Source organism: Lynx rufus, unplaced genomic scaffold (genome assembly GCF_022079265.1).
Source record: "Lynx rufus isolate CCGP_SWC_20201006 ecotype Redwood Valley unplaced genomic scaffold, mLynRuf1.p SCAF_18, whole genome shotgun sequence".
Lineage (NCBI taxonomy): Eukaryota > Metazoa > Chordata > Mammalia > Carnivora > Felidae > Lynx > Lynx rufus.
This window is the reverse complement of record NW_025814832.1, coordinates 27,296,752-27,321,035: the sequence shown is the minus strand read 5'-3', so window position 1 is coordinate 27,321,035 and position 24,284 is coordinate 27,296,752. Positions and strand designations below refer to the sequence as shown.

Sequence of the window (24,284 nt, the reverse complement as noted above, 5' to 3'; positions counted from 1 at the left end):
CTTCCTTCTCTTCATTCTTTAGTTTCTCTCTTTCTTCTCTTCCCGTTCTCCCTCTCTTCCTCCCTCTACCCCCTTCCTTCTATGCTTCCTTTCTTCCTCCCTCCCTTCTCCTTTTCTCCCTACTCCTCTCCTCATCCCCCCATTCGTATTCCACCATCTTCTTCTCTTTCTTCCAATGATTTTCTCCATCCGCCCGGCTAATTAAGAACATAGTGGAATGAATGGTGACAACCATAGTCGGCCAAAGACGTCTGAAGCCACCAAACCTATCTCTTGGGTACTGGTGTGTTTGGGACAACTTCTGCCTACCAGCTCTGCACCTCAATGCCTAAGTGCCCTTTGCACGCGCAGCAGAATGTCAGGCTGCCTGAGCATGCCACACGGAGAAAACACACTCAACCCTTGCTTCTGGAGAGTGGGTTTATAAAGACTCCAGCTCCCTCATGGCTGAAATAAGAGAATCTCACCCTGTGTGTGCACGCGCGTGTTTGGAGTTGTACCGTTTCTGAGATACCTTTCAGGTTAAAGCTTTGGTTGCAAACTGTGATGCTGGCCTCAAAGTGTTTCTTCCCTGTGACACTTCCCCACACTCGGACCAGTGTCACATGACCTCCCCAAAGAGTCCACATTCCTGGGCTCTTTACTTAAGAGGAGCTTCTGGAAAACCAAACTCTGACATTCCTTGACCCCACTCAGTCTCAATTTCCTCACCTCTACAATGGGAACCTTAATACCTACTTTGCAAATCCCTCCAAGAATTAAAGGGAATGCTCATGAAGGATTTAGTCAACATCCAGCCAATATTCGGAAACATGGGTCGTGTCAGGTTTTCATCTCATTTTGCCAACATGGCGCTTGGGAACCAGCAGCGGTAGGCACGTTTGGCCTTGGCAGTCTCTCCAGAGCATCCTGGGTACCTAGTCTCCAATGCTGGCATGTGTCCTGCATAGGGGCCTTCGAAGCTCATCAGAGGTCCCTCCGCTGCTCCCAGGAAGTGACCCGGGGCCCTGTCTCCTATTCGTCTCGGAGCCTGAATCGGCCTCACAGCCCTGAGTGCTGACGCGGCACCAGTGGCTCTGGACCAGGAGCACCAGCCTTCGTCCTTGACTCCTAGGAATGCACACGTTGTTGTCTCTTTTTTCTTCCTCACTTTCTCCTCACCCCCACGGAGCAGGCATCGTTTCTCCGCCCCCCTCGGTTGCTCACACTTCCTCCACAATATACCAGAGCTTCTTCTGTTCCTTAGATGGTTCAGAGCTCATGGATTCCTCAAAGTCCTACATGCCCATTGCACGATCTCTCTGGCCCTGACACCATGCTTCATCAACTCTCTGGGCAACATTTTGATCACCGTGACAAACTGCCTCACGGGAGGGGAGATACATAGGTTTGGCAGAAAATCACACGATGCCATTTTACTATACCATTAGGTCCTGGGGACGAGGAGGCCAAACAAGAATGTGATATGCACGACCCAAACACAAGCGTGTTCAGCTGCCTCTGTTGCTCACGAGGACCCCGCAGGCTCACCTGTATGTGAGGCAGAAGAGTGCTGAGGGGCTGGATGCCACCCAAGGCAACAGGAGCATCCTGTGTTCCCCAGGGCTCTAAAGGGCAGGTCCCGCTGTCCTCACCTATGGCTGCTGTGGCTGAGTTGTAGGACACTGATGTCCACAACGTAGTGCCAGTGATGGCCCGCCCGTACAGGAGAATAACACTTGTGCGGTCAAAGAAGGCCTCGGATGGACATGTTGCTGGTGCTGAGACTAAGGGTGTGTGCTACCACGTCTGGAGATCTGAACGTAAGTGCGCTTCAGCAAGCGCCCCAACCACAGTCTTGGATCCGAGTGTGTCCATGTCAGCTGTGGGACATTCCACCGTGAAATCTCCTCAGCTGAAAATGCGCATAATGACTTGGGGAGGACTGTGTATGGCTCCACACGGACACTGCATGTGATGTAAAATGTGCGTACAAAACCTCGCATTGGAAACAGGGTACAAAAACACATAGACAATACGGGAGGGAGTCCAAATGATTGGGATTTATTAAGAGAGACAGGTGAGACTCCCCGCGTCTAGGGAGACATTGAAAGGGAACATGACAGGCAGCAAGAGGCGTACAAGCTTCACGAGTACACCGAGAAAGGAAACATACCCGTGTGGGCTTTCAGCAGTTTCCACGAGTTATAGGTCATTCCTGAGGAGTTGTTTCGCTGACGTATTTAGAGGGACAGGATAAAGTTCTTGACTATGGAGACCAAACAGAGATCCTCACTCTGTATCAGGATGGGTGAAGCTGGCACATGACCCAGAGGAAGGAAAGAAGAAGCGAATCAGGGAGAAGCGGCCCACAACTTCACCAGGCCGACTCACAAGATGGTAGACAGGCAGGCGACTAACCGAGATGTTGGGGATTGCGGGCTGGCTTTCCGCAACGCTTGGCGGTGACCAGTTCCCAAGTGGCAAGTCAGACGGTGGTTCCTGGCGAGGCAATCAGCAGCAGGAAGGCTGGCCGCAGGATCCAGAGCCCTGGGCTAGGCACCCAGGCAGGCAGCAGCAGGTGGGGTGGTAGCAGGTTCTCGTGCAGTACACGGGGGTTCAGCAACCTGGCTGGCAGCAGCGGGACCCACATCAGTTTTGCCCACAGCCGCTGGACCCACAGCCGCTGGACCCACAACAGCTGGGCTGGCAGCAGGTGGTCCGGCAGCAGGTGGTATGACAGCAAGTTGGGCAGCAGCAAGGCTGGCAGCAGCTCGACCCACAGCCGCTAGACCCACCGCAGTTGTGTCCACAGCCGCTACACCCACAGCCGCTGGGCTGGCAGCAGGTGGTCCGGCAGCAGGTGGTGTGACAGCAAGCTGGGCAGCAGCAAGGCTGGCAGCAGCTGGAACCACAGCCGCTAGACCCACCGCAGTTGTGTCCACAGCCGCTACACCCACAGCAGCTGGGCTGGCAGCAGGTGGTCCGGCAGCAGGTGGTGTGACAGCAAGTTGGGCGGCAGCAAGGCTGGCAGCAGCTGGACCCATAGCCGCTGGACCCACAGCCGCTGGGCTGGCAGCAGGTGGTCCGGCAGCAGGTGGTCCTGCAGCACGTAGGCTGGCAGCAAGAGGACCAGCACGAGTGGGTCATGGTGTCAGGGGTGGAGGGTGGGCAGGTCCTGTCCGGAGGTGAGGTTGTCCGATTCTGGTGCCTCCTCCGGTTCTGGGGCTTTTATGCGCTGGACCCCCGAAGGTTAGGCCAATGGGCAGGACGTTCCTTGTTGGTGTTTACATCGTTTTCCGTAGTCACTGGGGGAATCATAAACGAGGAAGCTGTTTCCTAAATGTTAGCAATCGTTACAAAATAAGTGTCTAATGGTTTCCTATTTGAGAATAACTCACAGAAACATTTTCCAACGAGAGGAAGGTGGGCACATCAGCCGCATCGTTCTTGTTTCAGTGATCATGGCATCCATCGTGTGATCACGTTCTGCTGGGGTGGCTAGGCTCACAGCAGTGTTCCCTCCCCAGTCTTTGCCCTTAGACTGTAAGTGGATTGCGAGTATCTCTGAGGTGAGGGGCATGATGCTGATGTGTTCACTGGGACAAACGTGGTAGATCCCTGAGCCCAGTTCCGTTTCCCCACAGAAGCCGGATTCAAGACTCCCACAGGCGTATCTGTCTCCTGTAGCACCCAACCCCACCTGCGTATCTCAGTTCAATCAAAGACCCTTGCGTAGCCGATGCCTGGGGTTTTCTCTGCCACATGGCAAGGCAGAAGCAAAGCAGGTGGGGAGAAGCAGCAGCAGTAGTCTGGGACGAAGCAAGCATCAGTCAATATACGTCCTTGTTGAACAGGACCCCTGATTTTCCTCGGGTCGAACGCTTTCACCGGAGGGGGGGCTTTCAGGGGCATAAAGGCGGGGGCAGTATGGGCAAAACCAGGTGAGTTGGGGACTCTAGTCCTAACCTTGTTAGCTAGCCTCGTCAGTGTCCTCACGTAGCTCATTACATCTTTATTTATGGTTGCTCTTTCTTTTTTCTGTCAGGCTGTCTTTCTTTTTCTGCCTTTCTCCCTTCCTCCCTGCATGCCTGTCCATCCCTTCCTCGCACCGTGCCTTCTTTCCTTCCTTCCTTCCTTCCTTCCTTCCTTCTCTTCATTCTTTAGTTTCTCTCTTTCTTCTCTTCCCGTTCTCCCTCTCTTCCTCCCTCTACCCCCTTCCTTCTATGCTTCCTTTCTTCCTCCCTCCCTTCTCCTTTTCTCCCTACTCCTCTCCTCATCCCCCCATTCGTATTCCACCATCTTCTTCTCTTTCTTCCAATGATTTTCTCCATCCGCCCGGCTAATTAAGAACATAGTGGAATGAATGGTGACAACCATAGTCGGCCAAAGACGTCTGAAGCCACCAAACCTATCTCTTGGGTACTGGTGTGTTTGGGACAACTTCTGCCTACCAGCTCTGCACCTCAATGCCTAAGTGCCCTTTGCACGCGCAGCAGAATGTCAGGCTGCCTGAGCATGCCACACGGAGAAAACACACTCAACCCTTGCTTCTGGAGAGTGGGTTTATAAAGACTCCAGCTCCCTCATGGCTGAAATAAGAGAATCTCACCCTGTGTGTGCGCGCGCGTGTTTGGAGTTGTACCATTTCTGAGATACCTTTCAGGTTAAAGCTTTGGTTGCAAACTGTGATGCTGGCCTCAAAGTGTTTCTTCCCTGTGACACTTCCCCACACTCGGACCAGTGTCACATGACCTCCCCAAAGAGTCCACATTCCTGGGCTCTTTACTTAAGAGGAGCTTCTGGAAAACCAAACTCTGACATTCCTTGACCCCACTCAGTCTCAATTTCCTCACCTCTACAATGGGAACCTTAATACCTACTTTGCAAATCCCTCCAGGAATTAAAGGGAATGCTCATGAAGGATTTAGTCAACATCCAGCCAATATTCGGAAACATGGGTCGTGTCAGGTTTTCATCTCATTTTGCCAACATGGCGCTCTTGGGAACCAGCAGCGGTAGGCACGTTTGGCCTTGGCAGTCTCTCCAGAGCATCCTGGGTACCTAGTCTCCAATGCTGGCATGTGTCCTGCATAGGGGCCTTCGAAGCTCATCAGAGGTCCCTCCGCTGCTCCCAGGAAGTGACCCGGGGCCCTGTCTCCTATTCGTCTCGGAGCCTGAATCGGCCTCACAGCCCTGAGTGCTGACGCGGCACCAGTGGCTCTGGACCAGGAGCACCAGCCTTCGTCCTTGACTCCTAGGAATGCACACGTTGTTGTCTCTTTTTTCTTCCTCACATTCTCCTCACCCCCACGGAGCAGGCATCGTTTCTCCGCCCCCCTCGGTTGCTCACACTTCCTCCACAATATACCAGAGCTTCTTCTGTTCCTTAGATGGTTCAGAGCTCATGGATTCCTCAAAGTCCTACATGCCCATTGCACGATCTCTCTGGCCCTGACACCATGCTTCATCAACTCTCTGGGCAACATTTTGATCACCGTGACAAACTGCCTCACGGGAGGGGAGATACATAGGTTTGGCAGAAAATCACACGATGCCATTTTACTATACCATTAGGTCCTGGGGACGAGGAGGCCAAACAAGAATGTGATATGCACGACCCAAACACAAGCGTGTTCAGCTGCCTCTGTTGCTCACGAGGACCCCGCAGGCTCACCTGTATGTGAGGCAGAAGAGTGCTGAGGCGCTGGATGCCACCCAAGGCAACAGGAGCATCCTGTGTTCCCCAGGGCTCTAAAGGGCAGGTCCCGCTGTCCTCACCTATGGCTGCTGTGGCTGAGTTGTAGGACACTGATGTCTACAACGTAGTGCCAGTGATGGCCCACCTGTACAGGAGAATAACACTTGTGCGGTCAAAGAAGGCCTCGGATGGACATGTTGCTGGTGCTGAGACTAAGGGTGTGTGCTACCACGTCTGGAGATCTGAACGTAAGTGCGCTTCAGCAAGCGCCCCAACCACAGTCTTGGATCCGAGTGTGTCCATGTCAGCTGTGGGACATTCCACCGTGAAATCTCCTCAGCTGAAAATGCGCATAATGACTTGGGGAGGACTGTGTATGGCTCCACACGGACACTGCATGTGATGTAAAATGTGCGTACAAAACCTCGCATTGGAAACAGGGTACAAAAACACATAGACAATACGGGAGTCCAAATGATTGGGATTTATTAAGAGAGACAGGTGAGACTCCCCGCGTCTAGGGAGACATTGAAAGGGAACATGACAGGCAACAAGAGGCGTACAAGCTTCACGAGTACACCGAGAAAGGAAACATACCCGTGTGGGCTTTCAGCAGTTTCCACGAGTTATAGGTCATTCCTGAGGAGTTGTTTCGCTGACGTATTTAGAGGGACAGGATAAAGTTCTTGACTATGGAGACCAAACAGAGATCCTCACTCTGTATCAGGATGGGTGAAGCTGGCACATGACCCAGAGGATGGAAAGAAGAAGCGAATCAGGGAGAAGCGGCCCACAACTTCACCAGGCCGACTCACAAGATGGTAGACAGGCAGGCGACTAACCGAGATGTTGGGGATTGCGGGCTGGCTTTCCGCAACGCTTGGCGGTGACCAGTTCCCAAGTGGCAAGTCAGACGGTGGTTCCTGGCGAGGCAATCAGCAGCAGGAAGGCTGGCCGCAGGATCCAGAGCCCTGGGCTAGGCACCCAGGCAGGCAGCAGCAGGTGGGGTGGTAGCAGGTTCTCGTGCAGTACACGGGGGTTCAGCAACCTGGCTGGCAGCAGCGGGACCCACATCAGTTTTGCCCACAGCCGCTGGACCCACAGCCGCTGGACCCACAACAGCTGGGCTGGCAGCAGGTGGTCCGGCAGCAGGTGGTATGACAGCAAGTTGGGCAGCAGCAAGGCTGGCAGCAGCTCGACCCACAGCCGCTAGACCCACCGCAGTTGTGTCCACAGCCGCTGGACCCACAGCCGCTGGGCTGGCAGCAGGTGGTCCGGCAGCAGGTGGTGTGACAGCAAGCTGGGCAGCAGCAAGGCTGGCAGCAGCTGGAACCACAGCCGCTAGACCCACCGCAGTTGTGTCCACAGCCGCTACACCCACAGCAGCTGGGCTGGCAGCAGGTGGTCCGGCAGCAGGTGGTGTGACAGCAAGTTGGGCGGCAGCAAGGCTGGCAGCAGCTGGACCCATAGCCGCTGGACCCACAGCCGCTGGGCTGGCAGCAGGTGGTCCGGCAGCAGGTGGTCCTGCAGCACGTAGGCTGGCAGCAAGAGGACCAGCACGAGTGGGTCATGGTGTCAGGGGTGGAGGGTGGGCAGGTCCTGTCCGGAGGTGAGGTTGTCCGATTCTGGTGCCTCCTCCGGTTCTGGGGCTTTTATGCGCTGGACCCCCGAAGGTTAGGCCAATGGGCAGGACGTTCCTTGTTGGTGTTTACATCGTTTTCCGTAGTCACTGGGGGAATCATAAACGAGGAAGCTGTTTCCTAAATGTTAGCAATCGTTACAAAATAAGTGTCTAATGGTTTCCTATTTGAGAATAACTCACAGAAACATTTTCCAACGAGAGGAAGGTGGGCACATCAGCCGCATCGTTCTTGTTTCAGTGATCATGGCATCCATCGTGTGATCACGTTCTGCTGGGGTGGCTAGGCTCACAGCAGTGTTCCCTCCCCAGTCTTTGCCCTTAGACTGTAAGTGGATTGCGAGTATCTCTGAGGTGAGGGGCATGATGCTGATGTGTTCACTGGGACAAACGTGGTAGATCCCTGAGCCCAGTTCCGTTTCCCCACAGAAGCCGGATTCAAGACTCCCACAGGCGTATCTGTCTCCTGTAGCACCCAACCCCACCTGCGTATCTCAGTTCAATCAAAGACCCTTGCGTAGCCGATGCCTGGGGTTTTCTCTGCCACATGGCAAGGCAGAAGCAAAGCAGGTGGGGAGAAGCAGCAGCAGTAGTCTGGGACGAAGCAAGCATCAGTCAATATACGTCCTTGTTGAACAGGACCCCTGATTTTCCTCGGGTCGAACGCTTTCACCGGAGGGGGGGCTTTCAGGGGCATAAAGGCGGGGGCAGTATGGGCAAAACCAGGTGAGTTGGGGACTCTAGTCCTAACCTTGTTAGCTAGCCTCGTCGGTGTCCTCACGTAGCTCATTACATCTTTATTTATGGTTGCTCTTTCTTTTTTCTGTCAGGCTGTCTTTCTTTTTCTGCCTTTCTCCCTTCCTCCCTGCATGCCTGTCCATCCCTTCCTCGCACCGTGCCTTCTTTCCTTCCTTCCTTCCTTCCTTCCTTCCCTTCATTCTTTAGTTTCTCTCTTTCTTCTCTTCCCGTTCTCCCTCTCTTCCTCCCTCTACCCCCTTCCTTCTATGCTTCCTTTCTTCCTCCCTCCCTTCTCCTTTTCTCCCTACTCCTCTCCTCATCCCCCCATTCGTATTCCACCATCTTCTTCTCTTTCTTCCAATGATTTTCTCCATCCGCCCGGCTAATTAAGAACATAGTGGAATGAATGGTGACAACCATAGTCGGCCAAAGACGTCTGAAGCCACCAAACCTATCTCTTGGGTACTGGTGTGTTTGGGACAACTTCTGCCTACCAGCTCTGCACCTCAATGCCTAAGTGCCCTTTGCACGCGCAGCAGAATGTCAGGCTGCCTGAGCATGCCACACGGAGAAAACACACTCAACCCTTGCTTCTGGAGAGTGGGTTTATAAAGACTCCAGCTCCCTCATGGCTGAAATAAGAGAATCTCACCCTGTGTGTGCGCGCGCGTGTTTGGAGTTGTACCATTTCTGAGATACCTTTCAGGTTAAAGCTTTGGTTGCAAACTGTGATGCTGGCCTCAAAGTGTTTCTTCCCTGTGACACTTCCCCACACTCGGACCAGTGTCACATGACCTCCCCAAAGAGTCCACATTCCTGGGCTCTTTACTTAAGAGGAGCTTCTGGAAAACCAAACTCTGACATTCCTTGACCCCACTCAGTCTCAATTTCCTCACCTCTACAATGGGAACCTTAATACCTACTTTGCAAATCCCTCCAAGAATTAAAGGGAATGCTCATGAAGGATTTAGTCAACATCCAGCCAATATTCGGAAACATGGGTCGTGTCAGGTTTTCATCTCATTTTGCCAACATGGCGCTCTTGGGAACCAGCAGCGGTAGGCACGTTTGGCCTTGGCAGTCTCTCCAGAGCATCCTGGGTACCTAGTCTCCAATGCTGGCATGTGTCCTGCATAGGGGCCTTCGAAGCTCATCAGAGGTCCCTCCGCTGCTCCCAGGAAGTGACCCGGGGCCCTGTCTCCTATTCGTCTCGGAGCCTGAATCGGCCTCACAGCCCTGAGTGCTGACGCGGCACCAGTGGCTCTGGACCAGGAGCACCAGCCTTCGTCCTTGACTCCTAGGAATGCACACGTTGTTGTCTCTTTTTTCTTCCTCACATTCTCCTCACCCCCACGGAGCAGGCATCGTTTCTCCGCCCCCCTCGGTTGCTCACACTTCCTCCACAATATACCAGAGCTTCTTCTGTTCCTTAGATGGTTCAGAGCTCATGGATTCCTCAAAGTCCTACATGCCCATTGCACGATCTCTCTGGCCCTGACACCATGCTTCATCAACTCTCTGGGCAACATTTTGATCACCGTGACAAACTGCCTCACGGGAGGGGAGATACATAGGTTTGGCAGAAAATCACACGATGCCATTTTACTATACCATTAGGTCCTGGGGACGAGGAGGCCAAACAAGAATGTGATATGCACGACCCAAACACAAGCGTGTTCAGCTGCCTCTGTTGCTCACGAGGACCCCGCAGGCTCACCTGTATGTGAGGCAGAAGAGTGCTGAGGCGCTGGATGCCACCCAAGGCAACAGGAGCATCCTGTGTTCCCCAGGGCTCTAAAGGGCAGGTCCCGCTGTCCTCACCTATGGCTGCTGTGGCTGAGTTGTAGGACACTGATGTCTACAACGTAGTGCCAGTGATGGCCCACCTGTACAGGAGAATAACACTTGTGCGGTCAAAGAAGGCCTCGGATGGACATGTTGCTGGTGCTGAGACTAAGGGTGTGTGCTACCACGTCTGGAGATCTGAACGTAAGTGCGCTTCAGCAAGCGCCCCAACCACAGTCTTGGATCCGAGTGTGTCCATGTCAGCTGTGGGACATTCCACCGTGAAATCTCCTCAGCTGAAAATGCGCATAATGACTTGGGGAGGACTGTGTATGGCTCCACACGGACACTGCATGTGATGTAAAATGTGCGTACAAAACCTCGCATTGGAAACAGGGTACAAAAACACATAGACAATACGGGAGTCCAAATGATTGGGATTTATTAAGAGAGACAGGTGAGACTCCCCGCGTCTAGGGAGACATTGAAAGGGAACATGACAGGCAACAAGAGGCGTACAAGCTTCACGAGTACACCGAGAAAGGAAACATACCCGTGTGGGCTTTCAGCAGTTTCCACGAGTTATAGGTCATTCCTGAGGAGTTGTTTCGCTGACGTATTTAGAGGGACAGGATAAAGTTCTTGACTATGGAGACCAAACAGAGATCCTCACTCTGTATCAGGATGGGTGAAGCTGGCACATGACCCAGAGGATGGAAAGAAGAAGCGAATCAGGGAGAAGCGGCCCACAACTTCACCAGGCCGACTCACAAGATGGTAGACAGGCAGGCGACTAACCGAGATGTTGGGGATTGCGGGCTGGCTTTCCGCAACGCTTGGCGGTGACCAGTTCCCAAGTGGCAAGTCAGACGGTGGTTCCTGGCGAGGCAATCAGCAGCAGGAAGGCTGGCCGCAGGATCCAGAGCCCTGGGCTAGGCACCCAGGCAGGCAGCAGCAGGTGGGGTGGTAGCAGGTTCTCGTGCAGTACACGGGGGTTCAGCAACCTGGCTGGCAGCAGCGGGACCCACATCAGTTTTGCCCACAGCCGCTGGACCCACAGCCGCTGGACCCACAACAGCTGGGCTGGCAGCAGGTGGTCCGGCAGCAGGTGGTATGACAGCAAGTTGGGCAGCAGCAAGGCTGGCAGCAGCTCGACCCACAGCCGCTAGACCCACCGCAGTTGTGTCCACAGCCGCTGGACCCACAGCCGCTGGGCTGGCAGCAGGTGGTCCGGCAGCAGGTGGTGTGACAGCAAGCTGGGCAGCAGCAAGGCTGGCAGCAGCTGGAACCACAGCCGCTAGACCCACCGCAGTTGTGTCCACAGCCGCTACACCCACAGCAGCTGGGCTGGCAGCAGGTGGTCCGGCAGCAGGTGGTGTGACAGCAAGTTGGGCGGCAGCAAGGCTGGCAGCAGCTGGACCCATAGCCGCTGGACCCACAGCCGCTGGGCTGGCAGCAGGTGGTCCGGCAGCAGGTGGTCCTGCAGCACGTAGGCTGGCAGCAAGAGGACCAGCACGAGTGGGTCATGGTGTCAGGGGTGGAGGGTGGGCAGGTCCTGTCCGGAGGTGAGGTTGTCCGATTCTGGTGCCTCCTCCGGTTCTGGGGCTTTTATGCGCTGGACCCCCGAAGGTTAGGCCAATGGGCAGGACGTTCCTTGTTGGTGTTTACATCGTTTTCCGTAGTCACTGGGGGAATCATAAACGAGGAAGCTGTTTCCTAAATGTTAGCAATCGTTACAAAATAAGTGTCTAATGGTTTCCTATTTGAGAATAACTCACAGAAACATTTTCCAACGAGAGGAAGGTGGGCACATCAGCCGCATCGTTCTTGTTTCAGTGATCATGGCATCCATCGTGTGATCACGTTCTGCTGGGGTGGCTAGGCTCACAGCAGTGTTCCCTCCCCAGTCTTTGCCCTTAGACTGTAAGTGGATTGCGAGTATCTCTGAGGTGAGGGGCATGATGCTGATGTGTTCACTGGGACAAACGTGGTAGATCCCTGAGCCCAGTTCCGTTTCCCCACAGAAGCCGGATTCAAGACTCCCACAGGCGTATCTGTCTCCTGTAGCACCCAACCCCACCTGCGTATCTCAGTTCAATCAAAGACCCTTGCGTAGCCGATGCCTGGGGTTTTCTCTGCCACATGGCAAGGCAGAAGCAAAGCAGGTGGGGAGAAGCAGCAGCAGTAGTCTGGGACGAAGCAAGCATCAGTCAATATACGTCCTTGTTGAACAGGACCCCTGATTTTCCTCGGGTCGAACGCTTTCACCGGAGGGGGGGCTTTCAGGGGCATAAAGGCGGGGGCAGTATGGGCAAAACCAGGTGAGTTGGGGACTCTAGTCCTAACCTTGTTAGCTAGCCTCGTCGGTGTCCTCACGTAGCTCATTACATCTTTATTTATGGTTGCTCTTTCTTTTTTCTGTCAGGCTGTCTTTCTTTTTCTGCCTTTCTCCCTTCCTCCCTGCATGCCTGTCCATCCCTTCCTCGCACCGTGCCTTCTTTCCTTCCTTCCTTCCTTCCTTCCTTCCCTTCATTCTTTAGTTTCTCTCTTTCTTCTCTTCCCGTTCTCCCTCTCTTCCTCCCTCTACCCCCTTCCTTCTATGCTTCCTTTCTTCCTCCCTCCCTTCTCCTTTTCTCCCTACTCCTCTCCTCATCCCCCCATTCGTATTCCACCATCTTCTTCTCTTTCTTCCAATGATTTTCTCCATCCGCCCGGCTAATTAAGAACATAGTGGAATGAATGGTGACAACCATAGTCGGCCAAAGACGTCTGAAGCCACCAAACCTATCTCTTGGGTACTGGTGTGTTTGGGACAACTTCTGCCTACCAGCTCTGCACCTCAATGCCTAAGTGCCCTTTGCACGCGCAGCAGAATGTCAGGCTGCCTGAGCATGCCACACGGAGAAAACACACTCAACCCTTGCTTCTGGAGAGTGGGTTTATAAAGACTCCAGCTCCCTCATGGCTGAAATAAGAGAATCTCACCCTGTGCGTGCGCGCGCGTGTTTGGAGTTGTACCGTTTCTGAGATACCTTTCAGGTTAAAGCTTTGGTTGCAAACTGTGATGCTGGCCTCAAAGTGTTTCTTCCCTGTGACACTTCCCCACACTCGGACCAGTGTCACATGACCTCCCCAAAGAGTCCACATTCCTGGGCTCTTTACTTAAGAGGAGCTTCTGGAAAACCAAACTCTGACATTCCTTGACCCCACTCAGTCTCAATTTCCTCACCTCTACAATGGGAACCTTAATACCTACTTTGCAAATCCCTCCAGGAATTAAAGGGAATGCTCATGAAGGATTTAGTCAACATCCAGCCAATATTCGGAAACATGGGTCGTGTCAGGTTTTCATCTCATTTTGCCAACATGGCGCTCTTGGGAACCAGCAGCGGTAGGCACGTTTGGCCTTGGCAATCTCTCCAGAGCATCCTGGGTACCTAGTCTCCAATGCTGGCATGTGTCCTGCATAGGGGCCTTCGAAGCTCATCAGAGGTCCCTCCGCTGCTCCCAGGAAGTGACCCGGGGCCCTGTCTCCTATTCGTCTCGGAGCCTGAATCGGCCTCACAGCCCTGAGTGCTGACGCGGCACCAGTGGCTCTGGACCAGGAGCACCAGCCTTCGTCCTTGACTCCTAGGAATGCACACGTTGTTGTCTCTTTTTTCTTCCTCACATTCTCCTCACCCCCACGGAGCAGGCATCGTTTCTCCGCCCCCCTCGGTTGCTCACACTTCCTCCACAATATACCAGAGCTTCTTCTGTTCTTTAGATGGTTCAGAGCTCATGGATTCCTCAAAGTCCTACATGCCCATTGCACGATCTCTCTGGCCCTGACACCATGCTTCATCAACTCTCTGGGCAACATTTTGATCACGTGACAAACTGCCTCACGGGAGGGGAGATACATACGTTTGGCAGAAAATCACACGATGCCATTTTACTATACCATTAGGTCCTGGGGACGAGGAGGCCAAACAAGAATGTGATATGCACGACCCAAACACAAGCGTGTTCAGCTGCCTCTATTGCTCACGAGGACCCCGCAGGCTCACCTGTATGTGAGGCAGAAGAGTGCTGAGGCGCTGGATGCCACCCAAGGCAACAGGAGCATCCTGTGTTCCCCAGGGCTCTAAAGGGCAGGTCCCGCTGTCCTCACCTATGGCTGCTGTGGCTGAGTTGTAGGACACTGATGTCCACAACGTAGTGCCAGTGATGGCCCGCCCGTACAGGAGAATAACACTTGTGCGGTCAAAGAAGGCCTCGGATGGACATGTTGCTGGTGCTGAGACTAAGGGTGTGTGCTACCACGTCTGGAGATCTGAACGTAAGTGCGCTTCAGCAAGCGCCCCAACCACAGTCTTGGATCCGAGTGTGTCCATGTCAGCTGTGGGACATTCCACCGTGAAATCTCCTCAGCTGAAAATGCGCATAATGACTTGGGGAGGACTGTGTATGGCTCCACACGGACACTGCATGTGATGTAAAATGTGCGTACAAAACCTCGCATTGGAAACAGGGTACAAAAACACATAGACAATACGGGAGGGAGTCCAAATGATTGGGATTTATTAAGAGAGACAGGTGAGACTCCCCGCGTCTAGGGAGACATTGAAAGGGAACATGACAGGCAGCAAGAGGCGTACAAGCTTCACGAGTACACCGAGAAAGGAAACATACCCGTGTGGGCTTTCAGCAGTTTCCACGAGTTATAGGTCATTCCTGAGGAGTTGTTTCGCTGACGTATTTAGAGGGACAGGATAAAGTTCTTGACTATGGAGACCAAACAGAGATCCTCACTCTGTATCAGGATGGGTGAAGCTGGCACATGACCCAGAGGAAGGAAAGAAGAAGCGAATCAGGGAGAAGCGGCCCACAACTTCACCAGGCCGACTCACAAGATGGTAGACAGGCAGGCGACTAACCGAGATGTTGGGGATTGCGGGCTGGCTTTCCGCAACGCTTGGCGGTGACCAGTTCCCAAGTGGCAAGTCAGACGGTGGTTCCTGGCGAGGCAATCAGCAGCAGGAAGGCTGGCCGCAGGATCCAGAGCCCTGGGCTAGGCACCCAGGCAGGCAGCAGCAGGTGGGGTGGTAGCAGGTTCTCGTGCAGTACACGGGGGTTCAGCAACCTGGCTGGCAGCAGCGGGACCCACATCAGTTTTGCCCACAGCCGCTGGACCCACAGCCGCTGGACCCACAACAGCTGGGCTGGCAGCAGGTGGTCCGGCAGCAGGTGGTATGACAGCAAGTTGGGCAGCAGCAAGGCTGGCAGCAGCTCGACCCACAGCCGCTAGACCCACCGCAGTTGTGTCCACAGCCGCTACACCCACAGCCGCTGGGCTGGCAGCAGGTGGTCCGGCAGCAGGTGGTGTGACAGCAAGCTGGGCAGCAGCAAGGCTGGCAGCAGCTGGAACCACAGCCGCTAGACCCACCGCAGTTGTGTCCACAGCCGCTACACCCACAGCAGCTGGGCTGGCAGCAGGTGGTCCGGCAGCAGGTGGTGTGACAGCAAGTTGGGCGGCAGCAAGGCTGGCAGCAGCTGGACCCATAGCCGCTGGACCCACAGCCGCTGGGCTGGCAGCAGGTGGTCCGGCAGCAGGTGGTCCTGCAGCACGTAGGCTGGCAGCAAGAGGACCAGCACGAGTGGGTCATGGTGTCAGGGGTGGAGGGTGGGCAGGTCCTGTCCGGAGGTGAGGTTGTCCGATTCTGGTGCCTCCTCCGGTTCTGGGGCTTTTATGCGCTGGACCCCCGAAGGTTAGGCCAATGGGCAGGACGTTCCTTGTTGGTGTTTACATCGTTTTCCGTAGTCACTGGGGGAATCATAAACGAGGAAGCTGTTTCCTAAATGTTAGCAATCGTTACAAAATAAGTGTCTAATGGTTTCCTATTTGAGAATAACTCACAGAAACATTTTCCAACGAGAGGAAGGTGGGCACATCAGCCGCATCGTTCTTGTTTCAGTGATCATGGCATCCATCGTGTGATCACGTTCTGCTGGGGTGGCTAGGCTCACAGCAGTGTTCCCTCCCCAGTCTTTGCCCTTAGACTGTAAGTGGATTGCGAGTATCTCTGAGGTGAGGGGCATGATGCTGATGTGTTCACTGGGACAAACGTGGTAGATCCCTGAGCCCAGTTCCGTTTCCCCACAGAAGCCGGATTCAAGACTCCCACAGGCGTATCTGTCTCCTGTAGCACCCAACCCCACCTGCGTATCTCAGTTCAATCAAAGACCCTTGCGTAGCCGATGCCTGGGGTTTTCTCTGCCACATGGCAAGGCAGAAGCAAAGCAGGTGGGGAGAAGCAGCAGCAGTAGTCTGGGACGAAGCAAGCATCAGTCAATATACGTCCTTGTTGAACAGGACCCCTGATTTTCCTCGGGTCGAACGCTTTCACCGGAGGGGGGGCTTTCAGGGGCATAAAGGCGGGGGCAGTATGGGCAAAACCAGGTGAGTTGGGGACTCTAGTCCTAACCTTGTTAGCTAGCCTCGTCGGTGTCCTCACGTAGCTCATTACATCTTTATTTATGGTTGCTCTTTCTTTTTTCTGTCAGGCTGTCTTTCTTTTTCTGCCTTTCTCCCTTCCTCCCTGCATGCCTGTCCATCCCTTCCTCGCACCGTGCCTTCTTTCCTTCCTTCCTTCCTTCCTTCCTTCCCTTCATTCTTTAGTTTCTCTCTTTCTTCTCTTCCCGTTCTCCCTCTCTTCCTCCCTCTACCCCCTTCCTTCTATGCTTCCTTTCTTCCTCCCTCCCTTCTCCTTTTCTCCCTACTCCTCTCCTCATCCCCCCATTCGTATTCCACCATCTTCTTCTCTTTCTTCCAATGATTTTCTCCATCCGCCCGGCTAATTAAGAACATAGTGGAATGAATGGTGACAACCATAGTCGGCCAAAGACGTCTGAAGCCACCAAACCTATCTCTTGGGTACTGGTGTGTTTGGGACAACTTCTGCCTACCAGCTCTGCACCTCAATGCCTAAGTGCCCTTTGCACGCGCAGCAGAATGTCAGGCTGCCTGAGCATGCCACACGGAGAAAACACACTCAACCCTTGCTTCTGGAGAGTGGATTTATAAAGACTCCAGCTCCCTCATGGCTGAAATAAGAGAATATCACCCTGTGTGTGCGCGCGCGTGTGTGCGTGTGTGTGCGCGCTCATGCGCGCGCGCGCGTGTGCGTGTTTGGAGTTGTACCGTTTCTGAGATACCTTTCAGGTTAAAGCTTTGGTTGCAAACTGTGATGCTGGCCTCAAAGTGTTTCTTCCCTGTGACACTTCCCCACACTCGGACCAGTGTCACATGACCTCCCCAAAGAGTCCACATTCCTGGGCTCTTTACTTAAGAGGAGCTTCTGGAAAACCAAACTCTGACATTCCTTGACCCCACTCAGTCTCAATTTCCTCACCTCTACAATGGGAACCTTAATACCTACTTTGCAAATCCCTCCAGGAATTAAAGGGAATGCTCATGAAGGATTTAGTCAACATCCAGCCAATATTCGGAAACATGGGTCGTGTCAGGTTTTCATCTCATTTTGCCAACATGGCGCTCTTGGGAACCAGCAGCGGTAGGCACGTTTGGCCTTGGCAGTCTCTCCAGAGCATCCTGGGTACCTAGTCTCCAATGCTGGCATGTGTCCTGCATAGGGGCCTTCGAAGCTCATCAGAGGTCCCTCCGCTGCTCCCAGGAAGTGACCCGGGGCCCTGTCTCCTATTCGTCTCGGAGCCTGAATCGGCCTCACAGCCCTGAGTGCTGACGCGGCACCAGTGGCTCTGGACCAGGAGCACCAGCCTTCGTCCTTGACTCCTAGGAATGCACACGTTGTTGTCTCTTTTTTCTTCCTCACATTCTCCTCACCCCCACGGAGCAGGCATCGTTTCTCCGCCCCCCTCGGTTGCTCACACTTCCTCCACAATATACCAGAGCTTCTTCTGTTCCTTAGATGGTTCAGAGCTCATGGATTCCTCAAAGTCCTACATGCCCATTGCACGATCTCTCTGGCCCTGACACCATGCTTCATCAACTCTCTGGGCAACATTTTGATCACCGTGACAAACTGCCTCACGGGAGGGGAGATACATAGGTTTGGCAGAAAATCACACGATGCCATTTTACTATACCATTAGGTCCTGGGGACGAGGAGGCCAAACAAGAATGTGATATGCACGACCCAAACACAAGCGTGTTCAGCTGCCTCTGTTGCTCACGAGGACCCCGCAGGCTCACCTGTATGTGAGGCAGAAGAGTGCTGAGGGGCTGGATGCCACCCAAGGCAACAGGAGCATCCTGTGTTCCCCAGGGCTCTAAAGGGCAGGTCCCGCTGTCCTCACCTATGGCTGCTGTGGCTGAGTTGTAGGACACTGATGTCTACAACGTAGTGCCAGTGATGGCCCGCCCGTACAGGAGAATAACACTTGTGCGGTCAAAGAAGGCCTCGGATGGACATGTTGCTGGTGCTGAGACTAAGGGTGTGTGCTACCACGTCTGGAGATCTGAACGTAAGTGCGCTTCAGCAAGCGCCCCAACCACAGTCTTGGATCCGAGTGTGTCCATGTCAGCTGTGGGACATTCCACCGTGAAATCTCCTCAGCTGAAAATGCGCATAATGACTTGGGGAGGACTGTGTATGGCTCCACACGGACACTGCATGTGATGTAAAATGTGCGTACAAAACCTCGCATTGGAAACAGGGTACAAAAACACATAGACAATACGGGAGGGAGTCCAAATGATTGGGATTTATTAAGAGAGACAGGTGAGACTCCCCGCGTCTAGGGAGACATTGAAAGGGAACATGACAGGCAGCAAGAGGCGTACAAGCTTCACGAGTACACCGAGAAAGGAAACATACCTGTGTGGGCTTTCAGCAGTTTCCACGAGTTATAGGTCATTCCTGAGGAGTTGTTTCGCTGACGTATTTAGAGGGACAGGATAAAGTTCTTGACTATGGAGACCAAACAGAGATCCTCACTCTGTATCAGGATGGGTGAAGCTGGCACATGACCCAGAGGAAGGAAAGAAGAAGCGAATCAGGGAGAAGCGGCCCACAACTTCACCAGGCCGACTCACAAGATGGTAGACAGGCAGGCGACTAACCGAGATGTTGGGGATTGCGGGCTGGCTTTCCGCAACGCTTGGCGGTGACCAGTTCCCAAGTGGCAAGTCAGACGGTGGTTCCTGGCGAGGCAATCAGCAGCAGGAAGGCTGGCCGCAGGATCCAGAGCCCTGGGCTAGGCACCCAGGCAGGCAGCAGCAGGTGGGGTGGTAGCAGGTTCTCGTGCAGTACACGGGGGTTCAGCAACCTGGCTGGCAGCAGCGGGACCCACATCAGTTTTGTCCACAGCCGCTGGACCCACAGCCGCTGGGCTGGCAGCAGGTGGTCCGGCAGCAGGTGGTGTGACAGCAAGCTGGGCAGCAGCAAGGCTGGCAGCAGCTGGAACCACAGCCGCTAGACCCACCGCAGTTGTGTCCACAGCCGCTACACCCACAGCAGCTGGGCTGGCAGCAGGTGGTCCGGCAGCAGGTGGTGTGACAGCAAGTTGGGCGGCAGCAAGGCTGGCAGCAGCTGGACCCATAGCCGCTGGACCCACAGCCGCTGGGCTGGCAGCAGGTGGTCCGGCAGCAGGTGGTCCTGCAGCACGTAGGCTGGCAGCAAGAGGACCAGCACGAGTGGGTCATGGTGTCAGGGGTGGAGGGTGGGCAGGTCCTGTCCGGAGGTGAGGTTGTCCGATTCTGGTGCCTCCTCCGGTTCTGGGGCTTTTATGCGCTGGACCCCCGAAGGTTAGGCCAATGGGCAGGACGTTCCTTGTTGGTGTTTACATCGTTTTCCGTAGTCACTGGGGGAATCATAAACGAGGAAGCTGTTTCCTAAATGTTAGCAATCGTTACAAAATAAGTGTCTAATGGTTTCCTATTTGAGAATAACTCACAGAAACATTTTCCAACGAGAGGAAGGTGGGCACATCAGCCGCATCGTTCTTGTTTCAGTGATCATGGCATCCATCGTGTGATCACGTTCTGCTGGGGTGGCTAGGCTCACAGCAGTGTTCCCTCCCCAGTCTTTGCCCTTAGACTGTAAGTGGATTGCGAGTATCTCTGAGGTGAGGAGCATGATGCTGATGTGTTCACTGGGACAAACGTGGTAGATCCCTGAGCCCAGTTCCGTTTCCCCACAGAAGCCGGATTCAAGACTCCCACAGGCGTATCTGTCTCCTGTAGCACCCAACCCCACCTGCGTATCTCAGTTCAATCAAAGACCCTTGCGTAGCCGATGCCTGGGGTTTTCTCTGCCACATGGCAAGGCAGAAGCAAAGCAGGTGGGGAGAAGCAGCAGCAGTAGTCTGGGACGAAGCAAGCATCAGTCAATATACGTCCTTGTTGAACAGGACCCCTGATTTTCCTCGGGTCGAACGCTTTCACCGGAGGGGGGGCTTTCAGGGGCATAAAGGCGGGGGCAGTATGGGCAAAACCAGGTGAGTTGGGGACTCTAGTCCTAACCTTGTTAGCTAGCCTCATCGGTGTCCTCACGTAGCTCATTACATCTTTATTTATGGTTGCTCTTTCTTTTTTCTGTCAGGCTGTCTTTCTTTTTCTGCCTTTCTCCCTTCCTCCCTGCATGCCTGTCCATCCCTTCCTCGCACCGTGCCTTCTTTCCTTCCTTCCTTCCTTCCCTTCATTCTTTAGGTTCTCTCTTTCTTCTCTTCCCTTTCTCCCTCTCTTCCTCCCTCTACCCCCTTCCTTCTATGCTTCCTTTCTTCCTCCCTCCCTTCTCCTTTTCTCCCTACTCCTCTCCTCATCCCCCCATTCGTATTCCACCATCTTCTTCTCTTTCTTCCAATGATTTTCTCCATCTGCCCGGCTAATTAAGAACATAGTGGAATGAATGGTGACAACCATAGTCGGCCAAAGACGTCTGAAGCCACCAAACCTATCTCTTGGGTACTGGTGTGTTTGGGACAACTTCTGCCTACCAGCTCTGCACCTCAATGCCTAAGTGCCCTTTGCACGCGCAGCAGAATGTCAGGCTGCCTGAGCATGCCACACGGAGAAAACACACTCAACCCTTGCTTCTGGAGAGTGGGTTTATAAAGACTCCAGCTCCCTCATGGCTGAAATAAGAGAATCTCACCCTGTGTGTGCGCGCGCGCGTGTGTTTGTGCGTGTGTGTGCGCGCTCGTGCGCGCGCGCGCGTGTGCGTGTTTGGAGTTGTACCGTTTCTGAGATACCTTTCAGGTTAAAGCTTTGGTTGCAAACTGTGATGCTGGCCTCAAAGTGTTTCTTCCCTGTGACACTTCCCCACACTCGGACCAGTGTCACATGACCTCCCCAAAGAGTCCACATTCCTGGGCTCTTTACTTAAGAGGAGCTTCTGGAAAACCAAACTCTGACATTCCTTGACCCCACTCAGTCTCAATTTCCTCACCTCTACAATGGGAACCTTAATACCTACTTTGCAAATCCCTCCAAGAATTAAAGGGAATGCTCATGAAGGATTTAGTCAACATCCAGCCAATATTCGGAAACATGGGTCGTGTCAGGTTTTCATCTCATTTTGCCAACATGGCGCTCTTGGGAACCAGCAGCGGTAGGCACGTTTGGCCTTGGCAGTCTCTCCAGAGCATCCTGGGTACCTAGTCTCCAATGCTGGCATGTGTCCTGCATAGGGGCCTTCGAAGCTCATCAGAGGTCCCTCCGCTGCTCCCAGGAAGTGACCCGGGGCCCTGTCTCCTATTCGTCTCGGAGCCTGAATCGGCCTCACAGCCCTGAGTGCTGACGCGGCACCAGTGGCTCTGGACCAGGAGCACCAGCCTTCGTCCTTGACTCCTAGGAATGCACACGTTGTTGTCTCTTTTTTCTTCCTCACATTCTCCTCACCCCCACGGAGCAGGCATCGTTTCTCCGCCCCCCTCGGTTGCTCACACTTCCTCCACAATATACCAGAGCTTCTTCTGTTCCTTAGATGGTTCAGAGCTCATGGATTCCTCAAAGTCCTACATGCCCATTGCACGATCTCTCTGGCCCTGACACCATGCTTCATCAACTCTCTGGGCAACATTTTGATCACCGTGACAAACTGCCTCACGGGAGGGGAGATACATAGGTTTGGCAGAAAATCACACGATGCCATTTTACTATACCATTAGGTCCTGGGGACGAGGAGGCCAAACAAGAATGTGATATGCACGACCCAAACACAAGCGTGTTCAGCTGCCTCTGTTGCTCACGAGGACCCCGCAGGCTCACCTGTATGTGAGGCAGAAGAGTGCTGAGGCGCTGGATGCCACCCAAGGCAACAGGAGCATCCTGTGTTCCCCAGGGCTCTAAAGGGCAGGTCCCGCTGTCCTCACCTATGGCTGCTGTGGCTGAGTTGTAGGACACTGATGTCTACAACGTAGTGCCAGTGATGGCCCACCTGTACAGGAGAATAACACTTGTGCGGTCAAAGAAGGCCTCGGATGGACATGTTGCTGGTGCTGAGACTAAGGGTGTGTGCTACCACGTCTGGAGATCTGAACGTAAGTGCGCTTCAGCAAGCGCCCCAACCACAGTCTTGGATCCGAGTGTGTCCATGTCAGCTGTGGGACATTCCACCGTGAAATCTCCTCAGCTGAAAATGCGCATAATGACTTGGGGAGGACTGTGTATGGCTCCACACGGACACTGCATGTGATGTAAAATGTGCGTACAAAACCTCGCATTGGAAACAGGGTACAAAAACACATAGACAATACGGGAGTCCAAATGATTGGGATTTATTAAGAGAGACAGGTGAGACTCCCCGCGTCTAGGGAGACATTGAAAGGGAACATGACAGGCAGCAAGAGGCGTACAAGCTTCACGAGTACACCGAGAAAGGAAACATACCCGTGTGGGCTTTCAGCAGTTTCCACGAGTTATAGGTCATTCCTGAGGAGTTGTTTCGCTGACGTATTTAGAGGGACAGGATAAAGTTCTTGACTATGGAGACCAAACAGAGATCCTCACTCTGTATCAGGATGGGTGAAGCTGGCACATGACTCAGAGGAAGGAAAGAAGAAGCGAATCAGGGAGAAGCGGTCCACAACTTCATCAGGCCGATTCACAAGTTGGCAGACAGGCAGGCGACTAACCGAGATGTTGGGGATTGCGGCCTGGCTTTTTTCAATGCTTGGCGGTGACCAGTTCCCAAGTGGCAAGTCAGACGGTGGTTCCTGGTGAGGCAATCAGCAGCAGGAAGGCTGGCAGCAGGATCCAGAGCCCTGGGCTAGGCACCCAGGCAGGCAGCAGCAGGTGGGGTGGTAGCAGGTTCTCGTGCAGTACACGGGGGTACAGCAAACTGCCTGGCAGTAGTGGGACCCACAGCAGTTTTGTCCACAGCCGCTGGACCCACAGCAGCTGGACCCACAACAGCTGGGCTGGCAGCAGGTTGTCCGGCAGCAGGTGGTGTGACAGCAAGTTGGGCGGCAACAAGGCTGGCAGCAGCTCGACCCACAGCCGCTAGACCCACCGCAGTTGTGTCCACAGGTGCTGGACCCACAGCAGCTGGGCTGGCAGCAGGTGGTCCTACAGCAAGTGGTCCTGCAGCAGGTGGTGTGACAGCAAGTTGGGCGGCAGCAAGGCTGGCAGCAGCTCGACCCACAGCCGCTAGACCCACCGCAGTTGTGTCCACAGCCGCTGGACCCACAGCAGCAGGGCAGGCAACAGGCGGTCCGACAGCAAATTGGGCGGCAGCAAGGCTGGCAGCAGCCGGACCCACAGTCGCTGGACCCACAGCCGCTGGGCTGGCAGCAAGTGGTCCGGCAGCAGGTGGTCCTGCAGCACGTAGGCTGGCAGCAAGTGGAGCAGCACGAGTGGGTCATGGTGTTAGGGGTGGAAGGTGGGCAGGTCCTGTCCGGAGGTGAGGTTGTCAGATTCTGGTGCCTCCTCCGGTTCTGGGGCTTTTATGCGCTGGACCCCGAATTTTAGACCAATGGGCAGGACTTTCCTTGTTGGTGTTTACATCGTTTTCCGTAGTCACTGGGGAATCATAAATGAGGAAGTTGTTTCCTAAATGTTAGGAATCGTTACAAATATGTGTTTAATGGTTTCCTATTTGAGAATAACTCACAGAAACATTTTCCAACGAGAGGAAGGTGGACACATCAGCAGCATCGTTCTTGTTTCAGTGATCATGGCATCCATCGTGTGATCACGTTCTGCTCGGGTGGCTAGGGTCACAGCAGTTTTCCTTCCCCAGTCTTTGCCCTTAGATTGTATGAGGATTGCGAGTATCTCTGAGGTGAGGGGCATGATGCTGATATGTTCACTGGGGCAAATATGGTAGATCCCAAGGCCCAGGTATGTTTCCCGACAGAACTCGGATTCAAGACTCCCATAGCCATATCGGTCGCCTGTAACACCCAACCCCACATGTGTATCTCAGTTCAATCAAAGACCCTTGCATAGCCGATGCCTGGGGTTTTCTCTGCCACATG

At 54.0% G+C, this 24,284-nt stretch overlaps 2 protein-coding genes and 1 pseudogene across 2 annotated transcripts; all 3 read right to left on the bottom strand.

Moving 5' to 3' along the window:
• Window positions 1-2,682: 2,682 nt before the first annotated feature.
• On the bottom strand, window positions 2,683-3,129 carry LOC124512786 (keratin-associated protein 9-1-like; the record flags this gene model as incomplete). The annotated part of the gene is made up of 1 exon (XM_047080395.1): window positions 2,683-3,129. A coding segment is annotated over exon 1 (447 nt), but the record flags the coding sequence as incomplete, so codon positions are not given.
• Window positions 3,130-14,902: 11,773 nt separating this feature from the next.
• Window positions 14,903-15,490, bottom strand: LOC124513295 (keratin-associated protein 9-9-like; annotated as a pseudogene).
• A 7,517-nt stretch (window positions 15,491-23,007) lies between these two features.
• Window positions 23,008-23,669, bottom strand: LOC124512816 (keratin-associated protein 4-4-like). Its single transcript, XM_047080420.1, has 2 exons — window positions 23,141-23,669; window positions 23,008-23,048 (listed from the first exon to the last, which is right to left on the bottom strand). Exons 1-2 carry the CDS (start codon window positions 23,667-23,669, stop codon window positions 23,008-23,010), a joined length of 570 nt encoding a protein of 189 aa, XP_046936376.1.
• Window positions 23,670-24,284: the final 615 nt, after the last annotated feature.